The following is a 22485-nucleotide window of genomic DNA, read 5'->3' as shown; positions in this document are numbered from 1 at the left end:
CAGTCATGATCGCCATGGAGAGTTCAATCCCCTTCTCTGGGATTGGCACCAACTAAAATTCCAAAGGCTCTGGCTGAGCTACCTCCTGTGAAGTCTAAATACAGCAAGCTCACTTTTAACCTAAACATACAGTCTGGACCACGGCCCAGGGCTAACAGCCCCCAGGGGCCTGCAGGAAAATCTGGACTTCCGGCTGCCCATTAGGCAATGGGCATCGCAGAGAGAGAAGAGATGCCATGTGCTGCTTACTTAGGCCATGTTCATTGAAGTAGCCTATGGTCAAACAGTTGGTGGGGGGGGGAGTAATCAGCCAGTGGGGGGTTTACTGCAAGCGTGACCCAAGCACAGAAATGTATCCTGGGGAAGAGGGTGGGGGGGGAAGGGGAAGAGAGAGGGAGGACAAGGCAGTAAGGAACAAAGACCTATTTCTTAGCCAATAAAAGTCAAGGGATCTTTCTATAACAGTGGCTCCCAGGAGAACAGAATTTAGGGCATAAGCTCAAGAATCAGACAGACCAAGACTGCCTCCTTGGTGTGTGATCTTGGGCAAGATAACTGACTTCTCAGTTTCCAGAGCTCTCAAATGGCCCAAAGGACCATGGTGGCGTTCACTGAGACCATGCTTACAAAGTGCCCGGCGTGCACTAGAGCAACTAGCTACTAGAGGTAGTAGCAGTAACCGTAGAAGGATAAAGACGAGCATGCCTTTCTTCTCTCTGCCATGGAGAGAACACGGGGAGAGTAGCTAAGGCCACCAGAGTAGGGCAGAAGGTCCCACACAGGACACGCTGTGCTCGTACAGACAAAGGAAACCTTTAACCAAGCAAAATGCTCACACACCCCCACACCTATTAAGAACCTAAGAACGGTAGAATGGCAAGAACTGCCTCACTTCCCAAGCCAACCCGCACGCCCCATGCGGGCAAGAAATCCCAGGGTATTCCCTTACCTTGGTATTCATACAGGACCTCCCTCGCTTGTACTCCTTGTGAGATCCACGCTTGTCCAGTTTGTACCATAGGGCTTTGGCCTTCCAGGTGGTCACCTTGGACTTGAGCTTGGAATAAAAGTTCCTGTGGTCCAGAGGGTCTAGGTCCAGGTGTCGTGTGAGGATGTTGAAGGCCTGGAGGGTGCCTTTGCACGTGGAAGCCTGGACAAAGTTCTCGAAAACCTGCCCGGCCTGGCTCTGCTTCTCATCTTCGTTTTCCCCCATATTTCAGGAGCTGTGTGGTACAGTGGTATGGAGATGTCAGAGGAAAACACCATCAAGTATCTGGAGATACGTCACACCTGCAAAGGTAGGTGGAAGGAGAGGTGAACACCATGGCAACACAGGCAGAGTGGGGGGGATGGGCGCTGGGAGAGAAAACTAAAATTCCTTTGGGATATTAAGCATACTAAACATAAATACTTAATGCTAAACATAAACCATCTACAGAAGATATATAGTCATCCCTTCTGACCTGGCAATGCTGTCTTGCTAGCAGTCTTTCTCCCCCTCCAATACCCTACTCCTCTCGCGGGCTGTAAAGAACTACAAATTGCTCAAAACTATGCCTGGGTTGATGTCAGCATTACCCAGTCAACCTCACTATGAGCCAGATAGTTCAAGAAATAGGAACTAGTAGGGGCGCCTGGGTGGCTCAGTGGGTTAAGCCTCTGCCTTCAGCTCAGATCATGATCTCAGGGTCCTGGGATTGAGCCCCGCATCGGGCTCTCTGCTCGGCAGGGAGCCTGCTTCCTCCTCTCTCTGTCTCTGCCTGCCTCTCTACCTACTTGTGATCTCTCTCTGTCAAATAAATAAATAAAATCTTTAAAAAAAAAAAAAAGAAATAGGAACTAGTAAAGGGCAAGGGACAAAGCAGAGAAGCACACTAGATTTTGTGAGCACCACTGAAAACCTTTAATTCATGGTTCTGTAAATGAGTTGACTGATATTAGTGTATCTAGCCACGTAATAGCACACAAAGCAAAACATTCAAAGCATGTGCCTCCCTAGATTTCGTGGCCTTCCCACCTATCCTTAAACACCAAACTTGGAAGTCTTTCTCCATTAGTTACCAGAGGACAGGTCTTTCCCCTATACAGACGACAAATGGCAACTTCTCAAAACTTCTCTCTATTCCTAGTGTCTGCTGCAAGCACAGCATCCATCTCAGTCAGATAGACAGACACAGACACACGTGGGTCTCCATCCCATGTACCAAAGGAGTCTGTGCTTTGTAAGCCCAAGCCGTGAGCTATTTGGAACAAGTGCTCAGGCCGATGGAAGGAAAAACGCGATGGGTATTCATTCACAACACGAAAATAGCTTGCCTGGGTTTTGGCCATCGGCCTGTCTCTCTGCACCACTCTAACCTCAGGCATTTCTTAGGAAAGTCATTCAAGTTTCAAAGGAACAAAAATAAGTTAGGGTCGATTTTCCAAAGCAATAGCTATTTTTCCAGAATCCAAAGCTAGTGCAAAAAGACCCGCCTGGAGGAACTAGGGCCGCCCAGCTGTCAGGACGGCTCGAGAGGGTCTGTAAACAAGATGATACAGCATACCAAGCTCCCTCAGACAGAGGCCTGGCAGGAGGAGGTCAGCAAACACAGAGGCAAGGCCCTTGGGCTGGGCAGCTTCCCACTCTCCAGACAGAAACACTATTGTGGGTGCATTTGGATTGTGGGCTGGCCTTACACTATTAAAAGCAGACAATGGTGTTTATTTTCTTCCTCCATCCTTCACTCCTTCATTCGGCAACAATCATTGGAGCCTAGCAAGAGCCATGCATCACTGTAGGTCCTGGGGATGCAGAGACAGGGCCTTGTGAGGAAGACAGGTGTATAGAGAGTTGATTATAAGACAATAGGCAAGCACGTTAAAAAGATGAACATGGTGCAGGAAGCCAGATAAGGAGGGGTCTAACAGAGCCTAGAGGTATCCAGAGGAACCACAGGGTGGGGGAGGGGGGGATACTCAAATACTACAATTTTAGGAAGAAGGTGACTTTCAATAGGAGACCGGGGAATAGAAGTTCTTGGGCAAAAGAAATGCCACACTGGTGCAAGTCTGTAAAGAGCCAGGACAGCTGCAGAATGACAGCAAGTTCAAGGCATCTGGAGGTTCGAAACTCACCACAAGGGGTGATGGGCGCTTCCAGGGCAGATTGTGGAGGGGACCTGGCTTCTCCTGTGGGCTGCGGGGTTCAGGAGACAGAGCAGCGGGCCAAGAGGAATCTCTGGGCAGAGGTGGCGGGGATGCATAGGAGAGGGAGGCGGCTGTGAACAGAGCTGCCGGGAGATTCCTTAGAGAGCCCTGGGAGAGAGCAGCACACACACACACACACACACACACACAGGGACAATAGACAGCAGCCCCGATGTATCACCTGCAGGAGCAGCCGGCAGACACCCAGATGCTGCTGGCCGAGGGGGCACCAGTCACAGTGTGGGACCCCTCCCCTCCTCTCCTCTGCTCCATGAGCCTCCAGTGTGCCTGGCACTGAGCTCGGCTGAAGGCACATTCTCTGCTCCAGCCAAGTTCCACTCTTAGCCAGGCCTCTGTCCTCCAGGGGCACTGACCTGGCAGTTCTGTTCCCTGCAACTCAGCAAAGTAAACACATGAGGAGAGCTGGGCCTGTGCTTTGCTAGGTGCTGATGAGACGTGGATTCCTTCCCAGAGGCTCTCTGGGCTCCTTAAATGTCTGCAATGCTCACTAGAGCATTGCTCACATTACCACTGCCTCCTATTGTTTCGGCTCTCCCGCACGTACAAGACTTGCCACCCAGAGAGCATAAACGGAGAGCAAGACTCATTCACTTTTCAGAGCGAAGGACCATCCTCGGTCTCTATCTTTGGAACCACCGTGTGCCCAGCACCGAACAAAGGATGATCGGTGATCCACAACTACTTGAATTCTGTGGCTATCCTGCGGTCCTTTCTGGGGACAGGCTGGTGGTGCAGAGAAAGCCACAGGTTTCTGGATCATTGGAGCCCAAGTCCAAAGCTCAGTTTGGCCCCTGGTTGCCCTCATGGCCTCACACGAGTCCAGACGCTCTGAACCTCAGTTTCTTCTTTTGTAAAGGACGCGATAATCTCCACCCTGTGGGGTTGCTGGGAAGGGCAAGAGAGGTATGTGATGGCCTACCCCAGCCCCAGGAGGCTCCTGGCAGAGGTGGAAATGGGTGCTGCATCCCTCACGTGGGGCAGACTTGTGCCTGGGGAATGCACTGGTTTGAGAAATACTTCTGTAAATCAACTCTTCAAGTTGTCAACCCCTCCTTGTCTAAAATGGTGAACTGTTTAGAGGTATCAAGCCAAACCCAGAGAATCATTTACGAACTGGAAGAACCTGTCTCCTTCCAACTCCAGCAGCCACTCCTCCTCCCCAAAAAGGAAAATGAAGGACTTAATCTTACTCCAGTGGAGAGCCAAAGGTGCTGTGGAGGGGGCTGGCTGGGCGTGGGGGGTCCAGGAGCTGGCTCTTATCTAGAGGGAGATGGGGGGGCGGGGGGGGTTGTGGTAGAGAGAGATGACAGGACAGCAGACAGGCTGCCTTGGACTGTATCCCAGACCCTCGTACCAGGCTCAGACCTGCCTCCCCGTCCAAAAGGTCTGGTTTCAACGGTAAAATCAGCTTGAATCCAGTTAACGTTAAAGACCTTAAAAACGACTATGACACCCATGTGGGGTAGGTTTCCTCCGGAAGAGCCTCAGTGTTTAGAGTCTGCCAGACGGGGGTGTGAATCTGGTCTCACGCACCAGGGAGGCAAGTTATCTAACACATCTCAGCCTGTTTCCTCATCGGCAAAACAAGATGATCACGCTCGCTTCATAGGGCTGGAAGGAATAAACTCCCTCACAAATGTGACATATTTAGCACCTGGCAGCTACCTGATAACCAGCAGTCATTACTATTCCTCCAACGACCCAAACGCCATCAAAGCACAAGGAAGGGACCAGCTGCCCAGGTCAAGGAATTATCTGGACTTTAAAAGTAGAAGCCACAGGCTTTCAACTCAGAAGATGTGGGTTCAAATCCACTTCCTAGTTGTGTACCCTTGGACAACTCACTTAATTTCTGAGATTTCAGTTCCCTCAAATGTACAGTGAGGAAGAAGGAGGTTTCAAGAACGAACAGAAAACATCCTTGGTATGAGGTAGTTCTGTTAGTGAGCTAGAAAGGCTGACTTGGAAGGGCTCTGGGAGTCTGAATCTGCGCTCCAAGCCCCTTCTTCTGGAGACTAGAGTGGAAGTCTTGTAGTGGATCCCCTTTCTCCTTCCCCAAAAGAAACTCAAGGATTACTTAAAGCAGAGGATCCTGGGTAGTGGCTCTTCTTGTTAAAATTTTCCTTGTCAACCACCACCCAGCTGTTGCTTTTTAGAGTTTGATACGAAATATAAATAAAACCACCCAGAAATATGAAAGGTTTCTGCATTTTCTGGGAAGAAACAAGACGTGATGCTTTAGTTTCCAAGAATAGCCTTGAAGCAATTTGGTTTTTGCCAACTGGAGTCCCTTATTTGTGGTTCTGCCTGTGTGACTTTATGAGTCACGAAGCAACCCCCATTCCCTGCCCCAGGCTGCTACAAATTAAAAACCTCAGGGCCTCCAAACATGAGGAATGGGCTTGGTCCAGGGCATCTGAGAGACAAGTTCAAGATTGATACAGAACCCCTAAGCACTTCTCTCAAATGAGAGAAGGAACATCCTAGCCAAAGAGCTTCCACTGTGCTCACATTTAGGAACCCTCCCCATCTTCCCTGGACCTCTTCACCTGCCAAATGGCATCAAACAGGGTAACGAGGTGGTCGATAAACCAGAGTTCTATAAAAACTTGAGGGCCAGAGGGACACCAGGCAGAACCTTCTCCCAAAGCAGCAGTCTGGCCAAGAGAAAAGCTCAGCCCTCAACAACACCCTCAAAGTTCAAAGGCAAGGTATGCCTCAAGGTAAACAATCTAAAGATGAATCCCATAGGGTCAGGGGAGGGGTGTGGGCCAAACAGAAGAAGGGGACGAGGAGGTACAGACTTCCAGTTATGAAGTAAGTCACAAGGATGAAAAGGACAGCACAGGGAACAGATTCGGTAATACTGTAATAACCTTGTAAGGTCACAGTACCATGTACACTGGAAACCAATACATCATGACAACTTGTACTTCCATTAAAGAAGTAGATCCAATAAGAACTAGACAATCAAAACCAGACCGCCTTGCCACGGACATTACCAAGCCCCCCATTCAAACATAACGTCTCCCAGGTATCCCGCCAATGAGCCCCCAGGCAGGGTCAGTTTCCTACGCAATGAAACAAGGCTGCTCACCCCTCCAAGCACTCCCAGGGTGGTCAAGAGAACTAGAAGGCCCACTCTGAGCTGCACGCACAAAAGACCCTCAGTCACAGCCACTGGAACCCAACACCTGTGTGAGGGAGGCAAGAGACAGCCATGGAAATGCCTCCCACATACACTGCATCTCCACAGAGCCCAGGACCACAGGTGATGCCTGCAGGCCTCATCTTCTCACTCTGGCCAGAGGAGGCCTGACTTTCCAACTACAAGGGCATACAGCAACCAATGTGAACCAAGAGGGCATCTCCAAGAGTTGGGAAGGGACTTCAAGGGCCCCCTTGTCCCTGTCATCTCCTTCCAGCCAGAGGTCCCCAGACTTCCCTTGCCCACCTCCCCACATGGAGAGCACACTGCCTCCTGGGGTCGCCTGCTTCATCCACCCCTTGCCTCCTCTGAAAGGAGATTAATTTGCCTTAGTCACTCCCCAGGGAGATCAATCCTGTCTGTCCACAAGCTTCTTTCTGTTCCTGATTTTAACCCCAGAGATCACCCACAGGAAGTCAAAGCCCTTCCTTCCGCACAGGCTGAACCCACACATGCCCTTTTCTAATACACGCCATCTGGAGCTCTACTAGGAAAGGCCCAGAAAAATGCATCCAGGAGACACACTGGGAGAGCCCAAACAAGTTCCCAGCCTGCCACAAGGGACTAGATACTTCTCTCAGTCTACACTGCCCCATGCAGGGAGCTCAGGTCCTGCCTTCTATGGGGTTCCCCCACTGATAGCCCAGGCCACTGGGGGTCCTGCCCTTTCAGCCCCAGCTCTCCCCTTACTCTTTCAACAGAGAGTTGACTCCATTAGTCTGGCTTAAAGAGACCTCCCACAGCCCCATTTCCTCACCTCCATCCCCTTCTCCCTGGAATCCCAGCAGCAGATCCCTCCCTGCTACAGTGAGCCACAGATTCCTGTATGCTGACCAGTCACGGTGCCAGGAAGAGGCCCACAGGACCAGAGACCCACGGCAGGCCAGAGTCTTCCACCAGCATTATCCTAAGGAGCCCTCACAACAAGTCTGTGGGGTGCGGTGGTCTGCTTTCCTCTGTTTCTGCTCTGCAACAAGGGCTTTGGTGGGGGAAGGGGCAAGGAGTCATCCCACAGTTTTCCCACCTTGCTTCTCTATAATGTAAGTATAAGTTAGCCATATGTGCTTCCTGTTGTGTGTCTGTATATACATGTGCGTATACACGTGTGTACATATATGTGTGCATGTGTATGCATATGTGTGTGTTTATGCATGTGCATTGTGTGTGAATGTATATACATGTTTGTATGTGCATGTATAAAACCATGTGTGTATATATGCATGTGAGTACACACGTCCCTATTTTAAACATTTTTTAATAAGGATTTTTTTTTAAAGATTTATTTATTTATGACAGAGAAAGATAGCAAGAGAGGGAACACAAGCACAGGGGGGCTGGAGAGGGAAAAGTAGGCTCCCCACTGACCAGAGAGCCTCATGTAGGGCTCTATCCCAGGACCCTGAGGTCATGCCCTGAGCCGAAGGCAGATGCTTAACAACTGAGCCACCCAGGGGTCCCTCAATAAGGATTTCTAGCCAGCTCTCCACACCTCCTCTTGGACCACTAAGCTGCTGTTCAAGAACCTTCCAGGAGGAGTGAAGCCTCTGAGGCGGGCAGCGCTCCAGTCTGGCCATGAGGAGTCTGGGTCCGCCCCTTGCACCACCTCGCGAGGACACCAAAGGCAGTGCAGCTCAGCGGGGCGGTGTGCCAGGTCCTGTCCCAGACGCTCAAGTCTGTGATCTCATTTACCCCTCTTTGTTTGGCAGAAGAAAAGGCAGACTACAGAGTAACCTCCTCAGTATCCCACAGGCAGGACCTAGGGATGCTGTGATGGGGGCCCAGTTCCAGCTCACTTCAAAATCCACACTTAGTCACCAACCGAGTACCATGTAGACGGAACTGGTATGGCCTGCCTTTGGCGGAGCCACTGGGCACAGCAAATGGGTCCAGTCCCGGGGTCTCTGAAGATCTTTCAGGCTCTGACTGTCTATGCATGTCAACAACAGGGCACAGTCTTGTAAATCACAGTGCCACCAAATAATAAAGTATTAGGTGGTCCCTTAAAAATCATATTTAAAAAGACATTTAATCCATGGGGAAATGTTTGTGCCCTAATGCAGAATGAGGAGAGCAGAACACAATCTTAAATGCTCAATAGGATTCTGACTCCATAACGCAATATCTAAAGAGGAAAAACAAACCAAATGTGAGCAGTGTGTGTGTGTGTCTGTGTGTCTGTGTGTGTGTGTTTCTGTGTATGTGTCTGAGAGAGAGAGAGAGAGAGAGATGGTCTTTCAGATCATTTTTATTTTTAGCTTCATACTTCCTGCATATCCCAAATGTTCTACCAGGGGTGTGTACAACTTGTTCAAGGCCCTCCTGTACACACATCCCAAGCCCAGGAGTCTTTGGTCCCTGACTAGCCCAAGGGACAGAAGGAGCCAGGTTTCAGGAGTCTTACCTTCCTCAGTTCAGCAAGCACCCCTCCCCGAAGGCCTCCACCTCACCAGCAGCATCCTTTTTCTCCAGAAAAGAGAGAGCCCAAGCACCATGCTGACCTGATGAATGGGGCTTGCATTCCAGCTGGTAAGTGAGGCCCCAAGGAGGAATTCTCCACAACACCCCATCCCTCCAGGCTCTGTTCTCTGGACCTCAGGCCTTTTTCCTCTTTGAAGCCACACCTTTGCCCCCATCTCCTGCTGGGCCTGCAGGATGCCTTGCCCAGGAACCCACAAGGAAGAAATCTGCATACCTGGCTATCGGCCAGGAGGTCACAAAATTATACAGGTATCTCAACACACACACATTGGGTTCATCTTACCAACAGAAAATTAGTCTATTCTGAGTGTGCCCCAGATCGTCCTGGTCACACGCTGGGTGCCCAGGAACACTGTGACCTCTCAATTTCGATTTCCAGGAGGCCCTCCTATCTCAGAACTTAATGGGGGTGCTGAGGATAAGAAAATGTAGAGACAGAAGATGGAAGGTGGATGCCAGGGGCTGGAGGAAGAGAGGAGTGGGAAGTTAGTGTTTGAGGGATAGCGACTTTGAACCTGAGAAGATGAAAAAGTTCTGCATGTGGACGGTGGTAAAGGCTGGACAACATCACGAGCATACTTAATGCCACTGAGCAGCTCAGTGAAATATTTTAACAATGGCTAAAATGTTAAGTTTTATGCTATGTAGATTTTCCCACAAAAATAAAGCATTAGAAAAACCATCATCACCACCTCATAGTAAGCTGTCCAAGGCCAGAGTACAGAATTTGTGGCCCAATTAATACTGAAGTTAATTTTCTAAAATACATTTGAATTAAAACACAATAAGCAAAATAAATCATTAGGCTAATGAAAGAATCTTGCTCAGTGAAATAATTTATAACCTTTTTTTTTTTGTAAAGTCATCTAGGCTTTTCTCATTCTTCCTTCCAAATCTTCTTTGACTCCAAAAAGACTATGGAAGCTCAGTCCTGACAAGCTGTAATTTTATCTCTTGTTCTGCCCTCCCCAGGCAACCACCACCACTAGCCCCCACCCACACATTCAACACCTGTGAAAGTTCTTTCAACACCCAGCTCCCCAGTCTTGGCTCCCCGAGCCCACCACACACTGCTGGGGGAAAATGCCCCTGCATTCTGACCATCCCAGGCAGCAGTACCAGCAGACCGCAGCTCTGTGAAAGCAGGGAACATTCTTCCCTGCAGCGTACAGACTCCCTAAAAGCTCCCTGACAACAGGTCTAGATCAGCTCAGATCTGTTGGGCATGCCATCACGCTCGAATGAGGGGAGGCAATGGCCATGCCATTAGATAAGCCTCCTGTCCCTCAAAGTCAGGGCTGGGCATATTTTTCATTGGCTAACATCAATTTCAGGGACCCTGGGCAAGGATCCTTTTGAAGAACCCTGTTGTAAGATAGAAAAGCTTCCCCATTTCAAAAAAGCATTAAGTCTGATGTATAGCACAGCATACTTGGTGTTCTTAAGCAGGGCAGGGAGCAAATCCTAACCCTACTAACTCCTAGACTTCTTTCCAGGCCCTTCTCCTCCAGACACTCTAGCTCCCTAACCCCAATTGGGTCAGATCCCTCCCACAGCATCCTGTACTTGCTTCAATTATAGCAGGTTCCTCTGTGAATTTTTTACTTCCCTACTCCCTATTCCTAGCACAAGACCCTCTGCATATGGTATGTGCTAAATGAATGAATGAGTATTCAATCCTTGAGAACACAGGAATTGTTGACCCTAAATGAGCATCTATGAAGTCTTGGGCAATGTGCTAAAAGCTTCATATGTATTAAAGAAGTTAATCATTATAACAAACTTATTGTTAGACATTGTTAGACACTATTGTTATTCCCATTTTTCCAAGAATTAGGAAAGTCAGCCAATGGCCCGAGGTCACATGGCCAGAAGTGGTGAAGCTGTAACGTGAAGCCCCATAGCCAGAATTCAGACCCCACATCCTTACCCACTACACCCATAGCATTCCCACTCAGAGTGGATGGATCCGAAAGGTATAGACGTGGTGCCCTGCACACCACAGCAGAGACGTGGTCTCTGGTCCAGGCTAGGCACTGCTCTTCTTCCATCAAATTCCAAAATGCTACGATCTGGATAATGAGATCTTGATGCACCATGAGTGGCTAATCTGCCGGCAGAAACTCAGCAAGAAGCTAGCTAACTTTCCGGCTTTGGCGGATACGGCAGAGACAGGCTAGCTGATCGCTTCACACACTGCTCCTTCCTCCTGGGCCCTTCTCTGCAGCTGTGAGCACCCATGACCAGTTCTAGGTAATGGGCTGTGCCCACAAGTGATGTACCCAACTTCTGGTGAGAACCTCCCGGGGGGGTGGGGGGCCTCCGTGCTCATTTGCTTCTGCTGGAGCACAGCAGCTTTGGAAGCCACAAGGGGAAGACGGCCCAGCCATGAGAGGGGAGGAGCCGGATTCCCTGGGTGCCAAGCTACGGGAAAGCCCTCTGTGACCAGGAACATTTGGACTTTGCATACGTGACACAGGAACTTCAAGGGCGGGACAAGTGACCGAGAATCCCAAGGGTTTTGCTGCTAGGCAGTTAGCACTCCCTTAAGTAATGCAGGAGGTAAACCACAGTGTGGTAGACATGGGGAATTGGGCCAGAATTGTGTCAGAAAGCTTTCCCTCCCAGTTACACTGTTGGTCACGTGGGAGTAAATACATGAGAGGGGGTCTCTCACTACCACCATTATTGTGGGGGGTTAACTTCCAAAACAACCAGTTCTGCTGTTTTATAGCTCACTTTCCATCGGGACCTCAATATCCTGGACAAGTTGCTTGACGCTCAGAGCAAGCCTGCCCACCTCTCCATTTAAGCCTCCACCCCCACCCACCCACCCCACATCTATACCCTGTACTGAAAATCCACAGCCCTTCCCTAAGTGAGAATGGATCAGGACAGGAGAAGAGGACAGAGAAGCAAGTCATTTCCTTGGTTTCAGTGCACCCCCCCCACCTCCCACAGCCCTAAGCTCCTGAGTCCCTGGGCCACTGAACGCTCCCTTGAACATAAACAAGCAAGTGTCTGTGAAATGTAGATGCAGTGCCTCACGAGGCACACTCACGCATCTGCTAAGCATTATTCCCGCACCTGCCGGGGGGTGGAGGGGTGACTCCCACCACCTCAAGCTGAAGGCAGCCAAAACCAAACCAAAACAGAAACTGGTGCATTTTCACACAAATGGAAAAGATAGCTCCTTCCTTTTGATCTAACTTATGCTGGGATGGGAGAGCTAACAGCGTATTTTCCGCCAAGTCCTTGCCCAGCACATCCTTAAGGCCTCTCCCCAGATGAACCTTTGTATCTGGAGGGCACTGCATCCCCTGACGTGGTAAAATCAGGTGGAATTGGGTGGAGCCCAGTAACTGGTCTGGAGACAGACGCCAGTGCTGGGGAGGAGACAGAAATCATAGCAAAGCGAACACGAAACGGATTTCTCGACAGTGCCCACTCACTCTGCACACAGCTCCTCAACCAGGAGCCTGGGACAACTACAGACCAAACCCGACCCTGAAAAGCTCACAGGCCAGCAATGTCTCACGGCGTTTGCTTCTGAAGGCCGAGGTTTTAAAGAGTTGTGCCAAGTTGACTACATTTGTCAAGCCCCCCAAAATTTTTTTCATTGCCTGACACAAGTTCTGGGTTTTGTTGTTGTTGTCATGTGAATTTACCCACATAAAGTCAATCTTGAAAATGTGCACCAACTCAGTCATACTTAGGTCTGTATCGCTTCCACCGGAGAAAACGAACTGGCACTCTCCCTCCTTCCCTTACTAGGCTAGGTTGCCTGGCAACGTCTGTTCCCTCACTTCCGCCTCCCTTTCCGTCCACCACAGTCTGGTTTCCACTCACGCACAGAGCCTGGTCCAAGCCTCACGCCCAAGGCTGCCACACCAATCACATTATCGCATCTGGGACACTATCTTACCCACTGTCACTCCCATTTTCAGTCCTCCCACACTCATCTCTTTCTAAATGTCCCTGAGACTTTGCTGTGTCCCCAGGTTCTGATCTTCACCCTCCTCTCACCGCCAAGGACCTAGTCACTCCTATAGTTCAATCAAGATCTACGTCCTTCCGTGGGATCTGCCACACTCTGGCATAAACCAGCTGCAGTGACTCCTGTACGGAGACCTCCCGTGTGGTCAGCTTACCTCCCCTGTCCCTCCCCTGTACCCTCAAACTCCGTGAACAGCACCAGCTACATCGAGACTCTCAGGCTACATAGAGGCCGCCCTTCCCTGCCCCTCTCCCTCACCTCCCAGGCGGTCCATCACGCAGTCCTGCCTGCCCAGCAGCCCCATCCACTAGCACCCGCCTTCCTCTCTGCTCGCACCTAAACCCTCAAAATCTCCTCGTAAAGCCCTTCCTCCTCCTGGATCACCTCCCTCCAACCCACTAGCCAATTTCTCAAGCCGCCAATGAAGACACCTTTACACCAAAAACACACGGTTGGTCAGGTTCTGTTCCTTTTTCAAATCCTTCAACAGCTCCCCGACAAGTCCAAATGCCCTAGAGGAGCAAAACAGAAACCACCTTCATGATTCCCCCCCCTTGCCAGCCCCCAACGGCTTCCCCTTCCCTTGTACTCTTGACTTACTGAGCCACTGCCACTCCTGACGAACTGGACTCTTCCACGGCCCCCTGCCTGTGCCTCAGCTCCCGCTGTGCTGTCTAGCATGCCCACAGAGTCTGTTTCCTCGGTGAAGGCCCAGTGGATTCAAGCACTTGAACATGGAAGCTCACACGGTACCAGGGGTCCCAGTTGGAACTCTGGAGTCAGGCAGACTTGTGACAAACAAGACCCACCGCTGTCTAGGTGCATGAGCCTGGATGAGTTACTGAAGTTACTGAACCTCTTTGAACCTCAGTTCCCCCATCCATAAAATGGGGATAATAATAGTCCTGACCCACTGGGCTCCGTGAGGATGAAACACAACGATAGCTGGCTAGGCAGTCTTCTAGACCGCACTGTTGTTCTTTGAAGTCTTTTTTTTTTTTCCCCAAAGATTTTATTTATTTATTTGACAGAGAGAGAGAGATCACAAGCAGGCAGAGAGGCAGGCAGAGAGAGAGGAGGAAGCAGGCCCCCCACCGAGCAGAGAGCCCGACACAGGGCTCGATCCCAGGACCCTGAGATCATGACCTGAGCCGAAGGCAGAGGCTTAACCTACTGAGCCACCCAGGCGCCCCTGTTCTTTGAAGTCTTACCTGGACTTCCCCTCAACCCCTTTACCACACCATACCCTGTGGAGGTTCCCATGATGGTTTCCAACGTCCTGCTGCACTTGATCCGCTCACAGGGCTGCCCGCCTGCTTGCACTGCGAGCTCTCCACCGCACAGCCCACGGCCTGACCCTTGTGCCTCTGGCGGTGATAGATGCCCGACAGCCACCGCTGATGGGCAAAATCGTGACTACCGTTTGTCTCCTGGCCACCAAAACGACTGCAGGGGCCTCCAACCTACCTCTACTTCCCATCTTGCCACCACCCTTCTCTACCCTATTCCCAAAGCCCTCGAGGCTCCCTGCACCCTTCTGTATAAGTCCACACTCCCTTCATGGGCTCCCCAGGCCCTCCATGTGGACACATAGCCAGGATGGAGTGACCGATGGCGTGATCGGTAGCCCGCAGCAAAGCTCCAAGGAGTGGCACCGGGAGGAGCTAGAGTGTCCAGGCACCAAAGCTGCCCTGCCACTTACTGATCTTCCTTGCCTGTGTGTTTTTTTCACCCCTGGAGTCCATGCCAGAGGCCACAAAACCCGTCTGCACCGCAGATTCACCAGGAAGGGTCCAAAAATACAGCTTCCTGGGCCCACTCCCAAAAGGAGCTGAGGGGGAAGATGTTTTTAACTCTCCGGGGAATGCTGTGGCCCAAAGCCAGGTCTGGGAGTCACTAAGCACATCCGGTTCCACTCGTTACATTTACTGAGAACCTGCATCATAGGTGAATAAGCTCTGTCCCCTAGCTTCCGAGAAATTGCCATCTGGGGGCGGGGTGGTGTGCAGGATGGGGTGGGGGGTAGACAAACAGTCACAACACAGGGATGAGGCACGGGCCCTACTATCTAGTACTTCATTTAGCCTTGCACCCAATACATTTTTTTGTGCATTGATCTTGTCTGGATGATTAATAAAAAAAACTTAAGGAAAAAAACCACTGTCTTTTGTTTTTTTGGTGTTTTTCCCTATTTTCCAGAGTACTCAGCTCATTCTAAGGACACAATTGGCATTCAATCAATATTAAAGACTCAAATAATTAGACTTTTTATATCATGCCCCTTTATCACTAATTCAGCCATCAACGAGTTGTCTATTTCTTTTTACCTTCGTAATGTCAGTGTCAGTGTGGGGTCTACTCCCGGGAAGCAGCTCGTACATGTTTGTCGAGTAAATGAATGTCTACCAGTACAAATCTGTTTTGGGAGGAACAGAACAGTTGATACCGTACCACCTTCAGAGTTAGCATTTAAAAGACTTCCAACATTTTTCATTTGAATGATAGACCTTTAATCTCAGGATCAATTTCCTGATATGTAATTAGACCACTTTGTTGTTTATACTGTCACGAACGTTATGAGCAACTTAATAGCTGCCCAGACCTCGGCAGCCAGCAGTGTGCCCAGGGCAGGGGAAGGGGCGATGCTTGCCCACTCCTTCCATGAGGCCGGCCCTCCTAGGAGTTGGTCCGGCCTCCTGTTTCCATACAAGGGCCTGTGAACTGCATTCAGCTTTTATGAGCAGGTGTGCGCCCCTGCCTGGGCAGCTCAGCCCTGCCTGAGTCAGAAAGCCCCATGGGCTGTTCAAAGCCTACCCACATGTCAACATGCTCCAGAAGCCAGGCTCTATGATTTAAATGTGAGATCCCCTGTGCTGCGGAGAAGCTGCGTGATGAAACAGGGGCACCCAGCAGGAGGTTCTCATGTGAGATAGCCAGCTATGTGGGAGCAGGCAGGGCAAGCGGGAGTAGCCAGCAGAACGGACAGATTCTGCTTTCCCTGGGCCCAGTGTGGCTAGCGGTCTGTTGTTGTTATTGTGGTTTGTTTGTCTATTTGTTTTAAGCCCTGAAAACCAGACGCATGTCTTGAGTGGGGAACATTCTGGATGTGGCTCAAAGATCATCTGGCCCTCCCACTAGGTCCAGTTTAGGGATGGGAGATCTGTAAATCCCTCTACACCAGGGACTGGAGAGAATTTTCCTGGAGTGCATGCACTCAGGGCAACTCAGTCTGAGACCTGTTCACTTCCTCTTTCTTCTGCTGGAAAATCATAGAATCTACACACTGGCTATTTATTTGTTCCTATCTTCCCCACAGACACTGATCCCCATGTGCCAGGCAAATGAACACTGCTGCAGAGTTCTCAGATGGGACCTCGGGGAAGTGAACAAGCCAGAAACAGAATGAAAAAGCTCTTGGAAACCGTGCCTGCCTTTCAGCAGGACCCACTGAGGGGGTTCTCTGTCCACGTCAAATACACTGTTCTTGGGAGGCAGTTCATGTGTCTGAGCAAAAGACAGAGAGAAAGACAGTTTTGTCCACTTCCTCACTGTGCAGAGAAACTGAGGTCTCCTGGGAACTCTTTTCCCAGAAACTGCATAAAACCAATGAAGTTTCCAGACAGTAAATACAGAAAGGCCTCTCTGATAAGACAGGGCAGACCCAGACCCTAAGAGACACTCAGCTGCTGAGCTGACCTCTGAGGACATTACTGGCTTGCCGAGTTGTCCTATACCATCGGTAGGAGGCTGGCGTGGAGGGCAACGTGCACCTGTGTGGGTGCACATCCGCTCTGAGGACGCGGATGCCCCATGCCCCTGCTGACATGCAAAGACCGTGTTCCTATGAGCTCAAAGATGCTGGGATAAGCACTCCTGGACCAGAGCCTACCCTGGCCACTTCCCATTCAGTGGTCAAAGTGTCCCTCACTGACCCACAGTCCAACAGACAGCAGTGCAGGGGAGAGGACTGTAGGTGGGACCACTGTGGTGAATTTTCTCTGGAGGCTGTGGAGGTTTGGGAGATGGTGGCCCACCATCCCAAAATAAAAAATCTGGGCTGGCTGAATGAAGATGCTGGTCTCCTCTCTTGGTGTTTGGGCTTATGCTCTGAAAAACGCACTCACTGTTTTTTAAGCAGCAACCATCTGAACGAATCTTCCCTTTTTCTTCATAAAAAGAAAGCAAAACCCAGGAGCTACAAAGGAGACTGTGAGGTGGGACTGAGAAGCCTTTGACTCCAAATTCCCTCACCTCCTCCCAGCAAAGGACAAGTCAGGTTCAAAGCTCTGTTTCCCAAATGGATTTCCTGGGGCAGATCTCAGCAAGGATTCATCCATAAGGAGAGAGTCCAGGACTGCTAAAGAGTTCTCTCTCTCCACCATGACTCTTCCCTCTCTACAGAGCTGATATTTTTAAAGATTCTGGCTCTCTCTCATGGCAAGTCATCTACTTCCTGGATCTTTGTGCCTTGTAAATATCACCCTTAAAAACAGCTATATCTTTTCATTGGTCTTTATTTTTAAGTAGCCTTCTCACCCCACAGCCCAGCTCCTGCGCAATGACTGTGTGGCCCTGTCTGGAATGCAGAACGCTCCCTGGAGAGACAGTCTGCCCATGAACTCACAAGGGTGTTTGTTATCAGCTTATTTGGCAAGAGGAATCAGAGACACGCTGAACATGAGCTGCCAGGGTGGTGGGTCCCACCGGAGGCCTTCGCCCCACCCACAGACATCTCTGCAGGCGCATGAGACATAAGATGCGGAAAATGGACGCATACCATCTGAAAACATGCCCCATGCACGTTTCTGCAGGGAAAGGTACTTCAGATGCCTGGAGAATTCATATCGGGAGAATCTTTGCTGGTCCCTACGGATGTTTCTTTCAACAGCGCTCACATAATTAGCAAGTCTGGTGCCAAACCCCCTCCTCCTGCCCTAGCTTCTCTCTCAACTTGATGTCTCACTGCTTCCACCCTCAGCTGAGAAGAAAACAGGCAGCTAACTCTTCCTTACTCACAAGCACCAAATCAGAGCTTTCATACCACCACATCTTTTTGCTCGGAAACCTTCTGCCTTTTTATCTGCCTAGCAATCTCCTATTCGTCCTTCAGAACCCAACTCCTCCAGCACCGACTTGGTGCGGTGTTTCCTAAGTGAGGCTCTCTTTTCAGGGCTTCCAGAGCATTTGATGTGTTTACGACAATGCCTAGAACAGTAGCTGTCACTTTGTACGCATCCACCTGGCTGCCAGCCCAAGACGCAAGCTCCCGGGAATAAAGGGATGAGGGCTTACTCACCCCTGCGTCTCCACAACCTAGCCCAGGACCTAGCACTCAGAAGTCGCCTAGTAAATGTTTGATGCCCCAATCAGTGCCTGGCCCACTTAGCCCCAGCCCACCATTCTTGGTGTTGAGAGAGAGGCCATGTAAAGTGTGGAATGAGAAGAGACAATGGAGTCAGACACCCACTTCTGAGCCCTGGCCCCAGTGAGTTAACTCACCAGTATCTGCCTCAACTTTCTTCTCTACAAAATCACAAATAATGACACCTCTCCGCGGGCTGCTGTGAGGGACTGACAAGGTCACAGGTGTCACCTAGTGCCTGCTCATTTCCTAGAGCTCAGTAGGAAAAGTGAAGCCAAATGGAGTCCTATTTAAAAAAAAAAAAAAAAAAAAAAAGTTAATGGCTCCTGTCATGTGCCATTAACACCGGGATAATGTGGCCACCTCCCACCCAAAGTGGTCTCTCTTGGAGTAAGAGACAGTGCAGGCTGTATTCAATCCACACTCTGAGCTTGGGAATCTCAGAACGAGGCCTGCTTAGCAACAGAGGTGATTTTTATCTGAATGACAGACCCACAAGAGGCCACCCTTATTGAGGCTAGGAGATCAGAGCCTTCGTTTCCTGTCTTTGGTTAACCTTTCACCCCAAGACAAACCATAAGACAGAGGAACTCCAACCCAGCCATGGTAAGTCACTAAGCACAAGCCCAAAGGCCTGTACATGAGAAGAAGCCTCCTCTTCTCCATGTGGCTGCACCCGGGTTTTATTAGGTCCCAATAAACAATGAAGTGGCAGCAGTGGGGCCCTGCTAACATGTGAGGCAGTCATGCTCAGGGTCAAAGGGAAACGTGGGAAGTATGGTAGCTGGACCCACATGAGGATGCAACATGGCGCTGGGGGAGAAGCCACCTCAGGGGGTGTTTTGGGCTCCCTCGGTGGGGAATCGGGAGACCTAGCTTCACCTGAGTTCTACCCCTACCCTGCTCCAAGGGTCTTGTTAAGTCAGGTCTCTGGTTTCTTTACCCATAAAATCAAAGAACTGGATTGGATCATCTATAGATTCTTCCCAGTCTTGATACCTTAGGATCATTGATCTTAGAGGCAGACCCACCTTTCTCAGCCCTTCCTCTTTCTGTGTTATTTGTGTGAGACCTCTCATCTCTCGTAGCTCCCACCAAGCAGACTTCTACCAACACTATGACTTTTATTGCTCCAGAGTGTCTGGTCACTCCTGAGTACAGAGCCTGGCTGGGCAAGAAGAGGAGAGACTTGGGGCCATATTCCTCAGAACACACCCACTCTCTCTGGTCAAACAACGCAACAACTCAACTCCAGAAAATTTGTAGCACTGAGAGCTTGGTTATGCCAACAACCTCTGGTCATCTGGGTTGGCTTTTTCTCTCTCAAAGCTTTTCCTCACTCCCCTCCAATCCCACCCACACCCCCTAGGTTCCCAACTCTCTAGCAAAACGTTAGACAGTCCCCATGCTGCTTGGCAAGAGACTAGAGCTACAACAGGCAGTTCTTCTCTCTCCTCTGGCATGTCCCAGGGTTGGGTAGGGGAGAAAGAGGTGGTGAGGCTACATGGGCCAGGAGAAAAGTGCCTACAGAACCAAGCTCCAGCTACATGAGGAGGAGGTGACCTGGAGAAGGCAGTGCAGATCACCAGGACAGGCAGAAAGCACTGAAAAGTCACAGAATTTTAGGAAGCTCCTTGAAATGCTACCTAGCCCTCTATACCTCCCCTATTTCCTCAATGAGAAATCAGAGGAGTTCGGTGAGGGGCCCAAGGCCACGCAACTACTGTTGTTGACAATCAATACCAGAATATGGGTCTTTGGCCTCAACCCACTCTTCTCTCCACTCTACCCCGTTGACCTCAAGACCTAGTTAGGTTACTCTGATGAGGCCAGCTGGATCCCCTACAGACTCTAAGAAACATGACCCAAGTGCTGCTTAGGGGAAGAGCAGGCCCGGAAGATACTTTGATAACTGTCTCCTGACCCTATGCGTTCCTTCCTCAGCTGACATGTCTAATTGTTTTTTCTCCAGCCTTCGCCGCAAAATCTTGAGGAGTTCAGAGGTCAGTGAGAAGGGAGGGGTGGGCCTTCCTGTCCCTACAGAACTCTGAATATCTAAGATAACCACAAGGATCTCTCTTCCTTGGTCTAAAGGCGGTTGATGGAAAAAAGTAGCAGACTGAACTAACTCACTGGAGGCCTGACCTTATCAGGCCAAGAACAGTCATCATGAGCAATTAGATGGGTCATCTGAATGTTTTTGACACCAAACAGTAGGATTTGCCCCTGTCCAGAACCTTTCAAAGACCAATGATCACATCAACATCAGGAGAGGACGCTCAGGGTAAAAGATTCAAGGAATTAATTATTCAGCACCCATGACCCAGTTCCCGGAGGTGAGGCTAGGTGAGAAGAGAACTTACCAGCTCCTTATCGTGGCAAGAAATGCAAATACTTCACAGAGTATTGTTCCTTTTGCTGCCAAAGAGGATCCATTTATGGTTAAGAGTGACTCCCACCCATCCCCCCCGCCCTCCCCAAAGAGCCAAAGTTCACTCATTCAACAAATATTTATTGAGCTCCTCTTAAGTCCTATGCCCTCCAAGGATTTACATATGGCTGGGACTTTGCAGAGTCTAAAGATCATGAGATTTATAAACAGGAGGCCTGGGCTGTGTCCCAGCTCAGCCCTTAGGCAGCTATACTACCCTGCACAAGGTAAAAATTTAAGTTAATTTTCTCATCTGTGAAGTGGGAGGGAATCCACCTGCTTATTATAAAGTTGAAATGATCTTTATAAAATGTAAACTGCAATGTAAACCCAAGGCATAAACAACAAAAGACACAACAGTGCCTGCTTCTCCTGCCCTCGAGAAGTTTATAACCTGGATATCTTTGGAAAATCACCCAAGGTACATATTTGGCAAACATCACATTCCCTATAATTTGAGCAAAGGTTATGTTTCAACCTGCCAGTAGAGATGGGGCCTGTGGTCAGTCCTAGCCTTCTGTCTGGAAGCCCCAGAAGTGGCAAAAAGGGCAGAGTAAAAACAGAGTAGCCACGACCTGCCTGGCCCTGTATCATGCCTGGGTGAGTGAAAGACCCAGCAAAGCCTTATGACTGAGACACAGGAAAAGACCAACTGGAACTATGGTCAATCAGAAACAAAATAAAGTTCCACACGAGCGCAACAGGAGTGAGCCAGCACACACATCCCTCCCCCTATGCATTTCAGACAAATGCCTGACCCTCCTCTATGGACATATTCTATATTCTGCATTTCTCCAGGAACAAGGAAGGATTCTCAGGCCATAGAAGATGGGCTGATCAGGACCTCTTTGCCTACACACTAAGAATCAGAATTCATGCAGTAGCTTTTCCCCAGGTCCTGCCAACCCCTTCGTAGCCTGCTGTTTAGGATCTCACCTCCTATAGATCCTCAGTGCCCACCAGGCCAGCCTCTAAATGCAAGACCTGATTGCCTGCTGCTCCACCCTGCTCCAGCCCTGGGTTGGGCACTGATGCTCTCCCCTCCCCTCCCCTTCTCCACTATCCCCTCTACCAGGACCTGCCCTGGTCTCACAATTCCAGGAAAGCTCCTAGAGGCAAGGCTGGTTCTATTCATCTCTATGATCCCTCTGACTCAGGGCATTCTGTTAAGTCCTTCACCATCCTGTAAATGCAGAATGATGGTCCCCAAATGTTCTCTGATGTCTATATAAAGAAGGGAGGCAAAGGAAGAAAGAGGGGGAAAGGAAGGATGCTAGACGGGAGGTCCAGGGCCCACATCCCAATTCGCCATTTGGCACCAATTAGGTAGGTAACCTTGAGAAAGTATCTTCAGGCCAGGCCTCAGTTTCCCTGTCTAGTAATAAGGGGTTTGTGCTAAATAATCTCTTGGGTTCTCTCTAATTATAAATCTCGGTATTACAGAAACCGGACTAGCCTGGCCATAGGAGACATGTGTCCGGGTCCTTAGGAGCTGCCGCTGGGGCTGAGTTAGCTGACTGCCCAGATCTCAGTCTCCATGGTCTATAAAAGAAGTAAGGATAATTGGACTGCCCTTCCCGGGGAGTGGGGTCCCCATCAGACATGGCCATAGAGCTTCAGGAGCCACAAAGCCCTGGAGAAATCTTGGGGTTCGAATTCCCTCAGTCAATAAAGAGCTGCTGACCCCTGCCACATGCCTCATACTGTGCTTCCAGCATGGTGCCGCCTCATACAGGAAGGCTGGACGATGGGTCCATGCCCCCAATGTTCCCACAGCTAGGGACTGAGACAAACAAGCA

General features: G+C 50.0%; 1 protein-coding gene across 18 annotated transcripts in view; it reads right to left on the bottom strand.

Moving 5' to 3' along the window:
• The window catches only part of MICAL2 (microtubule associated monooxygenase, calponin and LIM domain containing 2), a 213252-nt gene that overhangs the window by 164100 nt on the left and 26667 nt on the right, over positions 1-22485 (bottom strand). For 16 of the 18 annotated variants that reach the window (XR_006385669.1, XR_006385670.1, XR_006385671.1 and 13 more), the window contains exon 3: positions 950-1290. Coding sequence is in view for 14 of the 18 variants with exons in the window: in XM_044258838.1 (XP_044114773.1) it covers positions 950-1213 (264 nt within the window). In the remaining 4 variants the exon portion in view is untranslated. Of the gene's footprint in view, positions 1-949; positions 1291-2679; positions 2702-18392; positions 18542-22485 lie in introns of those variants that run through there. The other 2 variants (XM_044258839.1, XM_044258840.1) reach the window with 2 other exon arrangements.

Source organism: Neovison vison, chromosome 7, assembly GCF_020171115.1.
Source record: "Neovison vison isolate M4711 chromosome 7, ASM_NN_V1, whole genome shotgun sequence".
Lineage (NCBI taxonomy): Eukaryota > Metazoa > Chordata > Mammalia > Carnivora > Mustelidae > Neogale > Neogale vison.
This window is presented reverse-complemented; position numbering and strand designations above follow the sequence as displayed.